The sequence below is a fragment of the Tympanuchus pallidicinctus genome, unplaced genomic scaffold (genome assembly GCF_026119805.1).
Source record: "Tympanuchus pallidicinctus isolate F22 unplaced genomic scaffold, pur_lepc_1.0 scaffold15, whole genome shotgun sequence".
NCBI classification, from domain to species: Eukaryota; Metazoa; Chordata; class Aves; order Galliformes; family Phasianidae; genus Tympanuchus; species Tympanuchus pallidicinctus.
In genome coordinates, this window is record NW_026294669.1 from 7,287,567 (window position 1) to 7,306,150 (window position 18,584).

Sequence of the window (18,584 nt, forward strand, 5' to 3'; positions counted from 1 at the left end):
TCTTTAAAGAAAGCTGCTGCTCTTAAAACAGGACATCATGATTGAATAGATGACACCCTGCAACTCAAGGCTAGAAAGCAAAAATCCTACCAATTTAACATCCCAATATTTGCTGACATAGTTAAGACAATTTAAACTGTGAAATTTACATGAATAGTACATACCATAACCACAGGAACTCTGACAGAACTGTTCCAATAAGGCCGTTAATGACAATGCACATCCATATCAGTTTACTGGGAAACTCAAATGCCTCAAAGCCAGTATAGTGAAGCAGAAAAAACCCCGGCCATAGCAGCAATAGATTGAACAGTCCTACAAAACCTGAGTATAAAAGCAATATTAAGTTAATGAAAATAAAAATCGTTCAGCATTAACAACTGAAATCTTGAACTCTGCTAGTCTGACAACGCACATACATGTGCAACAAATCAAGATTTTAGGTCTTTCAGAGAGAGGAATGTAAGAAACTTTACCTTACACTAACAAACACCGCTTAGAACAGATATTCACGGTTTTGAAACTGACAAGAAAGAAATCCACTGAATCAAAAGGGTCTGTCCACATTCCTACAGGTCACGTTATCTGTGACCGTTGGGAGTACAAACAAGAAACCTCTCACACAACTAGTTTCCTAAGTACTCATTAACCATGGCAAAAGCAAGCCTTCTCTACTTGCACTGCCATTCTAAGGCCTTTAACTGTTTGTATATGTTAATCACCTGACAGCAAAGAATTTAATCACACTGAATTAAAATTTTCAGTAACATTGTTTTTATTCTTACCAAAGAACATTGGTATATCGAGTTTATCTTCTCTATCTACTTTTCTTTTTATCATCACTATGTACACAGCATACAGCATTGCTCCTACAAGAGACCAAAGGGAACCTGTAAAGATGAAAAACACCAGCTTAAGATACATCACTTGTCACATGCATTAGGATCAGCTATTCAAAACATGCCTATTACAAAATTGTCAGAGATACAAACTCTTTGTTATGGAATCCATCACTATGTAAAGAATATGGAAAATGCAGAAAGAAGCTCAAAAATGTAAACGCTGAGTCAGTTAAGCTACAAACTAGCTTTAGAAGTTGAAACTACAGAGACAGTTTGTGAAGTGTCAAGTATGAAACACAACTTCAGTACAACACCCTGAGTATTATCAAGAGATGGTACTCATCACCGCACAATCTACAGTTATAAAGTAAGTAAATACCTATTGTATCTCTTCCAGGAGATTTCTCAGATCCAGAAAGGTTAACAAGTACCACACCACCAATGCTAGCAAAAAAGAAGAAATGCAAAATGCTACTTAAAACACAAAAGCTTTTTTAAAAAGATGAAAAAAAGGAAGGAGAATAAAAACTTCATAAAAGAGTTCAACCTTTTCATGGTCTTAATTAACCATAACAACTGACTTTTGGCATAGCCAAAAGACATACTATATTGTTAAGACCTGATCCAAAGATATAAAACAAACAAAAAAGCTCCCCCATACAATGCACCAGGCATCTAATAAAGCAGGCTGACAAGACATCACATGTCAAGTCACCTCCATTTTTCCAATATACGTTGAGAAATCAGAGCTTAAAAAGTAACCCCATATTTCCAACAGAAATTTGATTAATCTTATTTTCCTATGCAACCATGAACTTGATAACTGTTCATAATATGCAGTATTTAAAAAGACATTTTCCTCAATTTCTCTGAGGAGTAAGGATTTAAAAGCACATCAGTATATTGCCACAGACACCATAGGTATCTTTGCCTTCTCAGCATATCATGGAGTTTTTGATTAAATGCTCTATTGCATTATCTTACCTTAAAAAAACTGCCAATAATTTGGACAGAGTAAATCTATCTCCACTGTTACTTGGAAAGACTGCAGCTAAGATTAAAGTAAAAAGCCCTGCAAGACAAAATGAGAAGAGTTTATACAATTCAGTTTTGCTCTAGTTTGCTCAGAAAAGAGCACTGATGCTTTATGCTTTATATTTCACATGCTCATTTCAAATACATGATCTTAGTACCCATAATTGTAAATTGAACTGTTATGAAACCAACACATCATGATCTGAATCCTCAAATGAACGAATAAATACACACAACTAGACCAGCTGACGCACTAACAAACAGCCTGAAAAGTCAGTGTGTTTTTAAAATTATTTTTTATAAAACAACTCAAAACAGGAATGTAATTTTAATGCTCATATTTGAAATCTTAAAAAAAACTATAAGGATATATATATATATACAATATTTAGATTTGGTTTAAGATCTACACACCCAAAAAGTCTTCTATTAAATTACCAAGATGGCTTTACTCTGGGTTGTATCTATTTGACAAACCTTATACTGCCTTCCTTCAAACTCACTTTAATTATAGACACACACACAAACACTCCTTGATGAGCAAAAAGCAGTGAAATCATAAAGAAAGCCTAAGACTTTGCAACTACATAGTGACATTTAAAATAGATCTTCTCGAACAGTTTTAAGCCTCATCATTTTCCCAGAAACACAGCTAAAACATCACAAGTAATGTGTACACAACCAAAAATAATTCTATGTTATAAAGCTTTATAATGCACATCTGACTGTGTAATTGAAACCTACCAGAGGTTGAAGACAAGATATTAACTATGGCAACTTGGGTATCTGATAGAGCTTCTTGGTAAGAGAAATTTGCCAAGAACCACTGGAGGATGAGAAAAATAATTTCGTGATTACATTACATGACGGAGACAAAATTAGAACAAAATTAAACCAACCACATTCAGCTACATGTGTAATGATGGAATAATATACTTCAGAACTTCAACATAATTAAATAACATAATGGTAACAAATAATCTAAAGGTACTTTTATCTTGAAGAACTTGCAAAACAAGATAATTACTGCAGATGGGCTGCAAAGAAATTTCCCAAGATACATGGGACATTAGTCAGCCTAATCTTCGTTCTAAAAAGCAAACAACACTTACACTTAATGCCTCAGAAAACTTTGGAAAGATTCATTTGGTCAATTCTCTCAAATATAAAAAGCAGCAAATGCTTAAACATTTCTTCATTTACATCTCATTAGGAAAACCTCAGATGGACAAGAAAGTTACTCTCTGAAGTCTTAGACAAGGCTATTTGTACAGTCCAAGAAGAAATACACAGACGTGCTATTAGCAGCATCCATGAGTGGGATTTGTTTTGAACCTAATAACTTCAGTCTAGAAGATCTGCATGTGTATATACATGGAAATACATTCAGACCATTTTCATTGAAGCCTGTGTAGATGTAACTCCAGATTTTGCTGCATTAAACATATCCAACATTGAACAATTGGACCTGAAAGCATGGAAATCACTGTGAATCTTTTACAACTGCCATTACAGCTAACTATAACCTCAGGATTTCTGTTATCCTCCTTTCAAGGAGTTGCACACTTATGTTCAGCATGAGGCAGGTTTTACTATTGACAATATTTTTTACCAAAAGGGGCATGAAGAATACAATTCCTCTCAATACTCCATAGATAATTTTCACTGCTATTGTACAAGTTTTAATTGCAATCTACAGTTTTCTGGAAACAAACAAACAAAAAAACCACCAGAGCACATACCACAAAGCAAAAGAAAAAGCTAATCTTTGCTACTTGAGTTGCAGTGAGTTTTCCTACAGTTTTTAATATTGATTCCTGCTCCTTAACTGCTGGGTAAGACATGCGAGACAACTTTGCTTCCAGCGCGTGGCTCGATGGGAGCTGCCGAATCTCCATGATATTACTGAACCTCACACGAGGCTTTTTGGGAGCTTAAGAGAAAAGAAAAGTTGCACGGGATCATTAAACTTCTCCAGACAACACAACATGCTAATAAAACTATCATGTTTTAATATAGCATTGATCCCCAATTTATGACAAGTTTTTATCCAAATAGAAGACTTCCCACAATTTTTATTTCTTACAGTACTGTTTTGCTATTTGGTAGGTTGCTACTGAGGCAAAATACAATTACTGCTTTAAATCAGCACAGTTGTCTATTAAAAAAAAAAAAATAAATCCACATCATTGAAAACAGCATCTTTCCTGTCAAAAATACCCACAAGACAACAATGAAGTTTTAGTTAGCAATTATTCTGATAGATATTACAAGCAAGATTGACTATTAATCTAATAAAGAAAGTTAACCAAAAACTACACACAACTATACCTAGCTGCAAGGCCAGATATTCAGAGTTTGAGAGTGTCCAACAGTTGTCAAAGCTTAGCAGAGATCACAAGGTCACTTCCTCATTTGAAATCCCTAACTAGCCAAGTATCAGCACTAGACAGTTCCAGATTTCATTTATAAGATTACCGTAGTATTATTTTCCTATGGAACGAAAACATTACACACTACATATAAATATTGATTTGATTTGATATGAAACAATACCTCATTTTCCAAAATACCAAAAAAACCAAACAAACCTTCAGCTAAAGCAATCATCAAGTGATTCTTACCTGCTACCACAGGACAGCAGAGCCTAACAAAGCAATTCTAAAAATGTCATTTAGAAACTAACAAAGACCCTTTCCCCTTTATAACCAGGGACCCTTTTGCTGAGGATCAGACAACTGGACTTTTTGACAGCCAATACTTCTTTAATTATCTGGGACAGCTAGGCCTGCTTCAGCTACTATCACATGATAGTAAAGCTCAAATAAAATCAGAATGCACATAGACTGGTAAAATTCTTACTTTGACTGCTTTGCTCCTGCTCTAAAAAGGACAATAGCTTGTTTTTCCAGAGGCTCACTGCTGCTGGTCATACAAGCCCAGAAGGAAAGAATCACAAGTACTGAACCCAGCTGGTCCCTTGAGATAAACATAGGCTGGATCTGTAGTGACCAAGAAAGGTAAACTGAACAATAGGCCTATGTTTTCTCTACCTGAAAGTAAATATGAGACTGCAATTCATGCATCATGAGATTTAAGGGGAAGAGGGAGAGAGAAAAGAAAAGGAAAAAAAAAAAAGGTAAGTCCTGCAACATGACAGCAGTTATATCAATGAAGAAGAAAATAAATCAAAGAACTAGCATTTCAGCATCCCAGAAAATCTTTACTCACTTTTCTCTGTATCATTATTATTACTGCCACTCTTTTCAGTTGGCAAATCGTGGAACTTTACAGGAACATATAAAGGTTCGCTCTGAAAAGATGCAGTGTAAGTAAAATACAATTAAGCAGGATATTTAAATTATAAGCAGAATTAAATTCTTCAAAACTAAGCACAACAAAAAGATTGACAAATACTAAGAAAATCATTTTTAATTGAATGTCAAGAAGCTCATGTATTACCTACGCATTACATTCAACATACTGGCATTTGACAACTGTGTGCTTTTGAGTATATCCCTCATGAACACAAAGGTCATCCCTGAAAAATGAAAACCTACTGATTTAAAATTAGAAAACAATTCAAAAATCACAGAAGTTTCATAGGTCTATAGCCTCTGTCCAAACACAAAACTAGAAACAGAAAATATGGCATATCCATACAAAAATGAATCTATTTGAAACTGGTGAACTACAACTAAAGGTCAGAATACATGTTTGGGAACAGAACTCCAGTATTCAAGATACTTTGCAGGAGTTTCAACAAACTTCCAACAAGACAAGAGTTAAGCAGCTTATTAAAATTAAATTAATAAGCTGTAGGAGTGAAATAATAAAGATGTTCCAGTAGCTGCATTTTTATTAGGCTCCTTGTTTAGGACCTGAATTTTTGTGAGTGTTTAACACCAAATTGTTTTACAATGAATCCTACTTCTAGGGTCAGATGATCACAGTGCATTGAGCAAACTAATAAGATTATTTTTTAAATGCAGATGAATAAATTCAGTTGAAATAACAAAAAATGAAATCTGAAAAATCTCTCTTCAACTTCTCACTTGGTATAAAATACACATTACATATTGTAACTTGTCAGTGCTCAATTGCCACCCCTTAAGCTATTACAGAAACAGTGTGAGCTTCAGATCAAGTTCTGCGTTTTGAATTAATTTCTGGATGTGGCCTCCAATTTCTGGATGCAGATTAAGCAGCAGTCTGCAAGCAACAGAAGCATAACAAATTGTCATTTATGGACAATGAAAATCACTACAAAAATGCCATCTGGCTTATCAGCAGAATACCAGTAACGGCATTTGATTCAGTACACTGCAACACTTCATCCAGTGGAAGGAGGAAGGCAGTCCATTCGTCTCCAACTGCAATGCAGTAACACAGCATACAAGATACTCAATGAACTGAACACTGTTTATTTGTCTTGAAAGTTGTTTGGCTTTACCACTCGTTCTCAACATTTTGTTTTGACAGCTACTGATCTGAATATCTAAACATTTGCTTTTTGCAATATAAATATTTATTTCATAAAGTACTACCGAAATATTTAAATATGTGTTTCATTGAGCTGATGATCTGTATTTCCCATAACGTGTGTGTATGGGAACTGCTGAGTGACAGCCTGAACCTCTGATTGATCACCTGAGAAGCGCCATGAGCCAGCCAGAGGAGCACAGGTGAAGGCAATTCACCTGTGCTGCCAGAAGGGGTGGAGCCTGGCTGCACCCCTCCTAGACCTATTTAAGAGCTGGCTGCCAGTAGGGAAGGATCTCTTCTGGAGATTGCCTCTGCTGGTGTTTTGTGGTGAGCCCATCGTAAAGGTAAGCCTTCCATTTATTCTCTTTTGTTATCATAGTCTACTTTACCTAACTCTCTTGTTTATTCTGTGATTATAACAGCCTAATATTCTTTGATTATACAGTGTAGTAACGCTATTTGCAGTTCTTATTGGTAATATTTAAGTTACTATTTTCCTTTGCCAAAAAGTGTTACATAAAAGTAGATCACACTTTAAAGGCAAGAAGTCAGGATAATGGTGTCACGTTAAAATATAAAGCACCAACCTTCATGAATTAAGGAACTTACCAGAGAACTGTTCACAGCATTATCTGTTGTACAAGCAGCAAAATAACCCTCAGCATCTGCAAACTAATTAAAAGACCCTTAAATATGACCATTTGTGGTGACACTATTTTGAGATCAAGTTTCTTAATTTTTTTTTTCTATAGTTCTGTTACAATTCTTTCCCTAACATCCCTGCTCCAATAATCAACAAGGCTTAGAAGTTCAAAAAATAACTCTATTTCAGCAATTCCCTTTATCTTGAGTGACCCCACTGAATGCAATACCCAGGTCCCCAGCAGGACCAGGCTTTTAGAATGCCAAAACTTAAAAAGTTTAGTTAGTGAGACACTCCCCTAAGTTACTGCACATACATTACAATATTCTTTTTGTTTCTCTTACTGAGACAAAACTCATTTGCATAAAAGCATGGAACTCTTGACTTAGTTTTAACAAGATTTCAATTAGGATGAGTCAGCTATTATTTTTCCTCTTCCTTTCCACAAGCTAACAAGGCTGTTAACCCTGTTCCCTGATTGGCAGTTGATTGTTCTACAGTTCTGGTAATAGATGGTATCTGCTAAATGAAGTCTTTGATGTGGAAAAGGGCTTACAGTAAGGTGTCTTTACCTAAACAATCACGGTTGAAATAACAATCTATAAGTTTGCCATTTTTGTTCAGGTTGATAAACACAAGGTATTTTAAAGGCACTTGTAGTAATTATATTGTTGAATATTTAACTAAACTGCTTGAAAAAACAAAAAGGCTCTGCAGAAAAATCAGTTCACAAGACGACTGCATCATTACCTTTGACACAGCACTGCACTGAACTCAGCAGTCTGTTTAACCACTACAAGTACAGCTATCACTATCAGGGAAGTCTGACATATTCAGAAGGACTGAAATCAGTTCTTTTCATGCAGCTCATTTCTATGAAGAGATGTTATTAACTACATGTTCTCGGATCACCTTTTCTGTTACTTGAGTGCAAGAATAGCATCAGGCCAAATGCCTTACTGCTTCCTGAGTCCTGCTGCTCAGCATTCTGAAACTCTGGCACAGAACAAGCACTCTTCAACATCTTTCACTTCCTTAGAAAGTGCCTCTGTTTCTGTAATAATTTTAGACTCTAGCACAAACTGTGCCCAGTTCTAGGATGAGCAACAGAAGGCCATTCACATGCATGAAAGTTACCAAGTGCAGGGTTAAGATCAGGAAAAAAAAAAAGAAATCATGGCTCTAAATACAACTGTAAAAACCTCAAAATCTCTTCAAAAAAAAAACAGTTCACAGTTCTGCTAGATGTAAAAAGGGTCATTAATAAAATTTATGTTCAAATACTAATTCAATTGGTTACAGATGTAGGGGAACTAGAAGGGCCCACAGCAGTGAGGCTCATCAGCTCTTCTTGAAAAGAATCATCCCCTGCAACCATTTAAGATTAACTATAAGGCTAAATGGCCAATGCTCTGGCTCAGTAGAGCATTTCTTGTGATTCCTCACATACTTCATACTTTTCTACTTTCAATTTCTTACTCTTGAGGCTATTATGATCGTCTACTCTGCCTGTGCCACGATTCAACTTGTAAATTCTTGACTTAAAACATTTATTTAAGCAAGCATACAATTTTTGATTGCCTATTTTAGATTATTCTATACAAACTTCTACAACACTAAGCAGTTATAAAGTTGAAATACTTACAAAAGCTGCATGCCTTCCACGAAAACCACGAGTACATTGCTGCCTCCACGGTTTCCAAACAATAAATCCCAAGAGGTATAGAACAAACATAGATGTTTTTGCAAATGTACTGAAAAAAGGTTTGTTGTACTTTGTAAAAACGTACTGTGGAAAGAAAATAATTGCAGTATCCAAAATTACTGGTTATGTTGGAATTCATGACAGCGAATGAACAGATTCAAATATATATAAATAAATGAAGTTGAAATAACAAAGAACGAAATGATGAATACTTCTGAAAAAAAATATCTCTCAACTTCATTCAGTATAAGATACATATTACATATTGTAACTTGTCAATGCTCAATTGCCATCCCTTAAGCTATTACAGAAACAGTGTGAGCTTCAGATCAAGTTCTGCATTTTGAATTAATTTCTGGATGCAGATTAAGCAACAGTCTGCAAGCAACAGCAGTGTAACAAAAGCAGGACAGTCTGGTTTCCAAAAATCAATGCTCCAAGTCCTGGCAACCACGATCAAAAGACAAGGGGTCCCACCTATTCTGGGGACACCGTTCGCCAAACTATCTTAAATAGCATCTTTTAAGGTACTATACCACCAAAGGAAAGCTACTTTTTGCTTACTAACCAATGTATTGATTTGCTATTGAACTCAATTAAGACTAAAAACACACTTATATGCAAATATTCCTAAATGAAAGACCAATTTTATAAGTAGTAACACAGCAACCACAGACCAGAAAACATTTTCAGTAACATTTCAGTATCAGCAGCGTTTCCACCAGGTGATTGGAAAAAAAGTCATATTAATAACAGCATGCTAATGCACAAACACTTTTATGTCTCCTTTCAAAACTGATAATGACCATAATTCCAACTGTTTAGGAACCTGAATTATTTATTAATTTAGAATTTATTAAAAATTCAATTTCTACTGCTAAAGCTCTGCTTAAGGTCCTAAAGCTTAATATTAAGTAAATACCAGGCCAGTTTTTGGACTGACAGACTGAGCTGATTACCACAAACTTTTCCACAATTACAGGTTGCAACTCCATAACACACAAGGCCTTTGATCCTAGACTTGTGGATGTTCTAAGTCTATCATACCACCTAACCTGTAGTGCCACAATTCATTTACTACTCACAGAAAGTTTAGGTATTAATCAAACTGGCAGTAAACAAAGTGAATTCCCTGATTATAGTACATTTTCATGAGCTTACTTTGTTTCATTTTAAAACTGTCATTAACATCTTCTATACTGAAGCCAATAGTCACCAAGTTGAGCTTGTTCATAACTTGTAGCATACACAGGTGACTTCAGTAACCAAAGGCAACTGTCTTCCCCTTATTGAAAAGAACGTAAAGAGGTTCAAACCTACTGAGTGTGAGAGACTATGTTCCCTCTGAGCTTTTCCTCTTAAATAGGATTCGTTTAAGATGCATGGAGCAATACTTACAGAAGTGAGTTCTGAAGAGGCAACCCATATCACATCAACAAGGAGAAGAATGACAATTCCTAGAGCCATTCTTCTACGCTGAGAAGATGAACTGCTCTGGGAGCTCATTCGATTCATGATAAAAACCCACACCATTTGTAACCTATTCAGTATTAATAAAGGAATAAAACCCAGGAGATTATAAACAGCAAGTTAAAATAAACAAAAACAAAATAATTAAACAAACAAAACCCAAAGCATTTCAAATGTATGAGATGGACCCACTATGCCAGGAGACACATGTTTATGTTTATTATGTTTATTATAAATACATATATAATATATATTATATATAAATCTTTATTAAGAGGTCTATCTTTGACAGATCTGGTGTGAGACTTTCAGAAAGATGTGAGGGATGATTACAAAGTAAATCTAGACTTTGAAATAATTTATCTACTGGTCTAGCACTGAAGCAAGCAGGTGAAGCGTGCAGCATGCAAATTCCAAAAACACATTGTAAGTTCTGCAAAAGGTAAAACTGCATTTCTGTAAATTCAGATACTCCAAGGAATTAGTTTGACAAAAAAAATAAAAATACAAAACAACACAGATGACTTATGCACCTCAAACTATTTGAGGTGTCTATTTGATAATTCATGAGGTACAGGCATTCTAGTGAAAATCTTTCAAACAACAGGTAAGCACACATGCAAGAGAAAGTTTTGCCTGTTAAAAGGAAAAGCTCGAAGAGCTACGATTTTGACAGTGACTTTGCTGTGTTACTTATAGGAATAGCCACTAAGAACACTTTATATACTGAGAAATCAGAACTACACCTACAAATTAGGTTTGTCAACTAGCAAAAAAAGTGCCTTATGAAAGCCGCACAGAAATTACAACTTGACATTCAGATTTCTAAATACAAAAGCCCATTATCTTTTTCAAGGCACATCTCACAGACCTTAGAAATGTTTGTTCACGGTAGCAACAGTTCTCAATTAGAGCAACTCTGGTGAACTATCAGCTGGGTTTAAATGCTTACAGATCAACCATTTCTGTTGAAAATGAAAGAGTACTGAAAGAGCAGAAGTATGCGGCAAAAATTTGCATTTGGAAGATGATTATTTAGAATGAAAGCAGTAAAATTATGTGCAGGAGATGAGCGCGGCAGCAGTGCATACACCAACCTTCTTTCCTTTTCTTTCATGAGGCAGAGTACTTCTGTTTTATTCAAAGCACTGAGTAACCACAAGAAAACAGAACTGATATTGCTTGGGTTGGCCAAAATAGTGGCACTACTGACTTTAGAGGGTTTGACTTTGCAGCAGTTTGCATTAAAATTAAATGTGAATGTAGTGTTTTCATTAAGTGTTAAGAGTTCAAGAAATTCTTCCAAAAAAACCCTTGTTTTTCATCCTGCTTGTTTTAATTCAAGCATTAATCACAAGCACAACAGATCTACATGCACTGTTATTTTCAGTAGTGCTATCAGAAAGTTATTCAGTCTTGTAATATTATCTTACAAGTGCCAATTTTAAGACTTAGGAAAACCTCAAATTTTGTCCTTGAAAGTCTCAAATACAAGTTTAGATACGGGACAGAGTTGGATGTCCCATAGTTCTGTCTTCTCATAGTAGAGATACTGATTTTCATTAGAAAATATGCATATGGCAGTTCCATGATTAACATTAATTTATTTGCCTATTTTAATGAAATGTATTAAGAGTTTATTTGCAACAGAACATATATAGTGTTTTGCTGTTTATCAGCATAAAAAACTCAAACATGCACCGCCATCAAGTAGCCAAAGAGTGGTTCACTTTTTTGGAGCAAATCCTGACTCTTATGGTAAAGACAGGTGAACTGCTCTATTAATACAGTTATAGGAGTTTAAATTACACTTTGATTATTCCACAAGTTAACAATCATTCACTGTCTTTTCATTATTAATGCTTTTTTTTTTTTTTTATGACCGCGCCAGTGCCACCCTCTTCAGTGAGGAAGCTGCATGACTTTTTGTAGTTTTTCTTTTTTAGACAAGCTTTTTCTTCAGATTAATCACTTACATCTTATTTATCACACAACCATAGGGGTTGGAAGGGGCCTCTGGAGATCATTTAGTCTAACTGTCCTGCCAAAGCAGGTTCCCTAGAATGTTTTTGTGCAAGTGCTTTTGGGGTCACAACCCTATTTCCCACTTTTGTTTCGTGTCTTTGCCACACTTAAACATTGCCACTGTTACTAACTCCATTTCTCAGAAGAGCTTGTTTCCAAAGAAAAAGATTACCAAGCAGAGTTCCTGAAGTACAGTTATACTACCAGACCTATACTGATACATTCCATGGGCATTAGTTCTGGGTAATTATTCTGCTTTCCTGATAAAATGGTGGGTTTGACAAAAGCAAGTAAAAGTCTGTAGGACAGGAGCAAAGTTATGAAAGACTCAGCAAGGAATTGCAATCTCTATTCAATACAGAATAAAGGAGAAAACATTTCTTTTCAAAGAGGAAAAAATAGGGATATTATTTTAAATCTGAGCAGTCCAACAAGAAGGTGCTTAGAATCTTGTGAGGGTTTTTGAGTGCTTAGGAATTGGTTTAATAGTCACTATCTACTATGGTGTACCAGCTGTGTTGCCATTTTATTATGACTAATCACCCACAAGGCATTATATTAAGTTTTGTTAAATATAGCCTACAGATCACTCACACGGTTGCATAACATGCAGTCAAAATTGAAGCTGGGCATTAAAAAGTTACAAAGGACTTTGTAAGGACTTTCTTATAAGAAAAGTCCAATTCCTTGTCAGGCTACAGGGTGACAAAAAACAGTGCCAAGATACAGCAGAAACAGAAAATTACTCCGTCCTTTCATCACTTACATGCTGAGGATAGTTGGAGGAAAGGTAGGTGGGAACAGGCAGGAATTACAGCTGGCTAATGGATTTGAGATCCCTACATGACATGCTCATACCCATCACTCTTCTGTTCATACCACAGACTGCTCCAAAGCACACAGCCTGTCTAAACTGTGCTTAGAGGTATCCTCAGGATACCCCTCTCTCTGACCTGGTAATCTTGGCTGGGGAGCACACTAACCCCCCTGTGATTCTGAAAGAAACAGTCAGAGAAAGAAACCTACTGCTCCAACTGGACTGTCACAAGTCAATGGGGCCAGATGAGAACCACCCGAGAGTGCTGAGGGAACTGGCGGAGGTGATAGCCAAGCTGCTTTCCATCATCTGTCAGCACTCCTTGTTGACTGGTGAGGTCCCAGAAGACTGGAGGCTTGCCAACGTGACTCCCATTTATAAGAAAGGTCGTAAGGAGGATCCGGGGAACTACAGGCCTGTTAGCCTGACCTCGGTGCCAGGGAAGGTTATGGAGCAGATTGTCTTGAGGGAGATCATGCGGCATGTGCAGGGTGACCGGGGGATCAGGCCTAGCCAGCATGGGTTCATGAAGGGCAGGTCCTGCTTGACCAACCTGATCTCCTTCTATGATCTAGTGACCCATCTGGTGGATGAGGGAAAGGCTGTTGATGTGGTCTACCTAGACTTCAGCAAAGCCTGTGACACTGTCTCCCACAGCATTCTCCTGCAGAAGCTGGCAGCCAGAGGCTTGGATGGATACACTCTTGGCTGGGTAAGGAGCTGGCTGGAGGGCCGGGCAAAGAGAGTGGTGGTGAATGGAGTCAAATCCAGCTGGCAACCGGTCGTGAATGGTGTTCCCCAGGGGTCGGTGCTGGAGCCTGTCCTCTTCAATATCTTTATTGATGACCTCGATGAGGGCATCGAGTGCACCCTCAGTAAATTCGCAGATGACACCAAATTGGCTGGAAGTGTGGATCTGCCTGGGGGTAGCGAGGCCCTACAGAGGGACCTGGACAGGCTGGAGAGCTGGGCTGAAGCCAATGGGATGAGTATCAACAAGGCCAAATGCCAGGTCCTGCACTTCGGCCACTACAACCCCAGGCGACGCTACAGGCTTGGGGCGGTGTGGCTGGAGGACTGCGTAGAGGAAATGGACCTGGGGGTATTGATTGATGCTCGGCTGAACATGAGCCGACAGTGTGCCCAGGTGGCCAAGAAGGCCAATGGCATCCTGGCTTGCATCAGAAACAGTGTTGCAAGCAGGAGCAGAGAGGTGATTGTTCCCCTATATTCAGCACTGGTGAGGCTGCACCTCGAGTACTGTGTCCAGTTTTGGGCCCCTCACTGCAAGAAAGATATTGAGGCCCTGGAACGTGTTCAAAGGAGGGCAACAAAGCTGGTGAGGGGTCTGGAACACAGGCCATATGAGGAGAGGCTGAAGGAGCTGGGGTTGTTCAGCCTGGAGAAGAGGAGGCTCAGGGGAGACCTCACTGCTCTCTATAACTTCCTGAAGGGAGGTTGTAGTGAGCTGGGGGTCGGCCTCTTCTCTTGTGTCATTAGTGATAGGACCAGGGGGAATGGTTTCAAGCTACAGCAGGGGAGATTCAGGCTGGACATTAGGAAGTATTACTGTTCAGAAAGGGTGGTCAGGCACTGGAATGGACTGCCCAGGAAGGTGGTGGAATCACCGACCCTGGGGGTGTTCAAGGAAAGGCTGGATGTTGTGTTGAGGGACATGGTTTAGTGGGAGCTATTGGGAATAGGTGAACGGTTGGACTGGGTGACCTTTTAGGTCTTTTCCAACCTTGGTGATTCTATGATTCTAGAGACAGTGTACATTCTGTAGTTGCTTAGTACTATGTTAGGCTTCTACAAACCACTCGCATTAAGATCTTTCAGTGGGAGTGGAGACAAGGACAACAGAATTCCTAGTACTTTGCGATTTAGAGGCTACATTGAAGTCATTCAGAGCATAAATAGATTACATCATTTCTTTTCTACCTATACCTATTCTTCCATAATAAGGAAAAAAAACTCAAGAAATTCAAGAACAGGGAACTAAGAAGTCTCGATTGTGCAGCAAGATGCATATTCCAGCTAGTAGCTGACTGAAAGAAAGTAACACTTCACACAGAATGAAAGCCAACCAGTATTATAAGTTTTAGACATGTTATCCTTACTGACAAAGAACAAGTACTCCCAAACTTGCAGTGGAACAGTTATACACATTTCCCCATGTTTGGCCTCTGCACAATGACAGCAATCAATTCTAATAGAAATGAATATAGGAAGATCTATTCATACATACCTTCCACAGTACGTGTAAAACACAAACAGAAAACACTAACACATTTGACAGATCATGTCACAGTGACGATAATCTCCTAGAGAAAAAAAAAAAATTCTGTCTGTATATTATACACTTAGATTTGCAAAATATTGTCTAAAATTAAAAGTCCAGCTAGCATCGACTACAGCTCAAGTCCTATTTGTTAGCGGCATATAGACAGAGGACCTTAACATTTGGTCCAATCAAAACACTAGTAAGTCAACACTGAGTTGCATGAAAACAGGATCATTTACTGTAAGGTATGTTCCAAAGATCACTGTCCCTTCCTTCCTTATTAACAGAATGCAGGCGGCTCCTATGAGAAGGAAGCCAATAATACTGCTTCTATCAGACACCTCTCCTGAAGAGCAAAGCTTTCTCCTTTCAGAATATTCAATTAATGAAGTGCATAGAGTTATGATAAACTTCAGCTACCAGAAAACACACAGTTTAAACAGAAGTGGTGAGTTATAAGTAAATGCAATATTTCAGCCTGTTACATCCAGCAGATACTTTAGCCTTTGTTTGCTTTCCGCTTCCGTTATTAGGAAATTCACTTTCCATGTTGTATGGCTTTTAATATACTGGGTGAATGTAAATATTTAAGGGAATGTTCATTTAAATTCCATTCTTAATATCATTATAATTTTCAGCAATTACTATGGCTACCTTTTTTAAGTCTTTTCAATTTTTATTTACCATTTTAATAGTGTTAGAGTTGGGATTGCCATCTCGTGGAACCATTTTTCAGCCAGCTGCATGAAGATCTTCTGGAAAAAAAAAGAAAAAAAAAGCAGCTGAAAGAAAGCACATTTATCAATTCTTGTCATGTTGTTGCATTTTGCTTTTCAAATAATAACAGTATCCTATATCACTTCATTCACCACTTCAATTTATGGTACTCAGAACCGAAAAAAGATTTAAAAAACAGTATCTACATAACCCCCAGTACATGCTCAGCTTGCTGCTTACATTGAACAGGCAGGAAGTGACTGACTACAAAGGACACAAATGTATAACTACAGCGATACTTGATGTGCAAACTTGTTTCTACAGCACTACATATATCAGTGGACACATCATCACTTTTTCTGCTGCCCACCCCGCATCAAAGGTTCAGTCCTAAAAGAGAAAACCACATGAACTTCACAAGATACGTAAGCACTTTTACTGTACTGATGATTAGGAAAGAGATCCTTATGAGTAAAAGAACTGAAAAGTCATTCTAACGCAGGAGCATTGCCCCTAGGTGGTTTTATGAAGAAAACTAAACTCCCAAAGAAGTATTTTGGAAGAATAACGATACCCAGAAGAGAAGTTCAGTCACCCACTATAAAGAGAGCAAGTCAACTTGAAATTCTTCCTTGTGTGTGAAATAATCTTGTGTAAATATAATAACGAAAGACAACATACCAAGGTTTAGCCACAGAAGGAGCAGCTTTAGTTTTTCCAGTTATACTGGCTGCTCCAATCCCACAAGTTCTGGGGGAACCCCCACTCCTTGAACATGTACTGTCACCATCAGGTGATTCTCATTTCATGTTTGATTACTTTCAAGATAAGATAAACAGAAACAATGCATTGCCTCTTAGTAGAAGGAAAAAAAAAGCTGAAAGTAAATTGGCTGAAATGTTCAAGTCATCCTTCTAAATCTGGAAATGTACATCACAGCAATGTTAGTCTAACACAGCTTTGACCTATGCTCTCAAGAGGTACCACTGGGTAATAGTAAAAGCCAGAGCCTTTAGAAGAGGTGGAGAGTTGAAACTTATGCAGCTTGACAGCCGTGCTCACTGAAGCCCTGTAATCCTCACTCGGGACAAGCTTCCTGCAGAATACAATGAGGCAAAGGACCTCACTTAAGGATTAAACCTCTTCATGCCAATATTGAGTGCTGTAAGTAAAGATCACCTTTCTCAGCTACATAAAAAGTTACACAAGCCCAAAATATGCTGAGATAACACTCTAATTCTATTACCAACAACAAAAAGAGTTAAAACTTAGTTTACATAAAGAGATGCTTTAAAAATCTGCTCACATACAATACTGGAAAACATACATACAGCATCCCAGCATGACTACGTGCTGCTGGGCGTGAGCATCTATCGCCACATCAGTCATACGCGGCAGCTTCAGGCTGAAAGCTGGCAAGTAGAACCGATGTTGCCTGGTTCTTCCTTTCCTCCAAGAACAGAAGAGAAAAAAAAATTAACGTCAGGCTGCCTAAGCTCTTTCAATGTAATCACGTGCACAGCAACAGACGTCTGTTAGACACCTGTAATTCCACACTTGGAGCTCGCTAGGAACAAGCGACATCTTCCTCACCATCTAATCGAAAGCGAGACCTAAACATATCGCCGTGTGTCACAGCACAAACAGCCACGGGCCTCTGACAGCAGCCAGCACAGCGGCCTTAGAGCCGCACGGCACCCCTCGGCCCTCCGAAGGCCGAGCCCTGCGGGCACACCGCGAAACCACCGCTCTCACAAACACGAGTCCGAACGGGCTCTTCCTTTCCTGCCCAGTTATCTCCGGGTGAAAGCGGTACGAACAGAGGAAGGGGAAGCGAGCGAATTCCCTGAACGCGCTCAGAACGCAGTGGAAGGCTGAGAGCAACGCGGGGACCGTGAAGGGGGAAGCGGGGGAAGCGCGGGGTCTGTCCTGCAGCCACGCGTAGAGCGAGCAGGGGCGAGAGCCGGACAGAAGGACGGCGAGAAGGGACCTCCGGACGGCTCGCACACACGCGGCCCCTCCGCCCGCACGCGACGGGAAGAGGAAAGCCTCCCTCGGGGCAGGCGGCGGAGCGAGGCGGGTCGGGCCTCGCCCCCTCGGCGCCGCGGAGCCGGGCAGGGAGCCTCTCGCCCACGACGGCCGGTGGGATCTGACAGGCGGCGGGACCGCCGGCCGCCTCCCCAACCCCGCGCGCGACCGCCGGGACGCGCCGCCGGCTGCCCCCCGCCCGCGGAGGTACCTGAGCGCCGCGCAGGGCCCGCAGCACCGCCGGCACCGCCCGCGCCCCGCCCCTTCCTCCTCCCCTCCCAAAATGGTGCCGTGCCGATACCGGCGGCCGAGAATCCATCCCCGAGGCAGCGAGCGGCCGCCCCGCCCAGGGGCCGGGCCTGGGCCCATCGAGGCGCTCGGCGCTCCGCTTGCCGGCCTGCCGTCGGGAAGCACTCGGGGCAGCGTCTCGTTCGGCTGCGGTGTTGGAAGTCCGCGGCTGGCGCTTCCCGGCAGCGAGCGAGGGGCTGGGCGGCACTGCGGTTCCTTCTGACGGCAGCGGGGAGCAGCCGCGA

General features: G+C 39.4%; 1 protein-coding gene across 7 annotated transcripts in view; it reads right to left on the bottom strand.

Annotated features, from left to right (window-relative positions):
* Positions 1–18,345, bottom strand: part of SLC35F5 (solute carrier family 35 member F5) — a 33,063-nt gene extending 14,718 nt beyond the window's left edge. Inside the window, exons 1-14 of one of the 7 annotated variants that reach the window (XM_052676213.1) lie at positions 18,263–18,345; positions 17,355–17,473; positions 15,991–16,058; positions 15,271–15,346; positions 10,109–10,250; positions 8,651–8,794; positions 6,972–7,034; positions 5,109–5,190; positions 3,620–3,810; positions 2,622–2,703; positions 1,827–1,914; positions 1,222–1,286; positions 786–890; positions 165–324 (exon numbers count right to left, since the gene is read on the bottom strand). In XM_052676213.1, coding sequence (XP_052532173.1) covers positions 165–324; positions 786–890; positions 1,222–1,286; positions 1,827–1,914; positions 2,622–2,703; positions 3,620–3,810; positions 5,109–5,190; positions 6,972–7,034; positions 8,651–8,794; positions 10,109–10,243 — 1,115 coding nt within the window. In that variant the 5' untranslated portion in view covers positions 10,244–10,250; positions 15,271–15,346; positions 15,991–16,058; positions 17,355–17,473; positions 18,263–18,345. Of the gene's footprint in view, positions 1–164; positions 325–785; positions 891–1,221; positions 1,287–1,826; positions 1,915–2,621; positions 2,704–3,619; positions 3,811–5,108; positions 5,191–6,971; positions 7,035–8,650; positions 8,795–10,108; positions 10,251–15,270; positions 15,347–15,990; positions 16,062–17,350; positions 17,474–17,566; positions 17,982–18,262 lie in introns of those variants that run through there. The other 6 variants (XM_052676208.1, XM_052676212.1, XM_052676209.1 and 3 more) reach the window with 6 other exon arrangements.
* Positions 18,346–18,584: the final 239 nt, after the last annotated feature.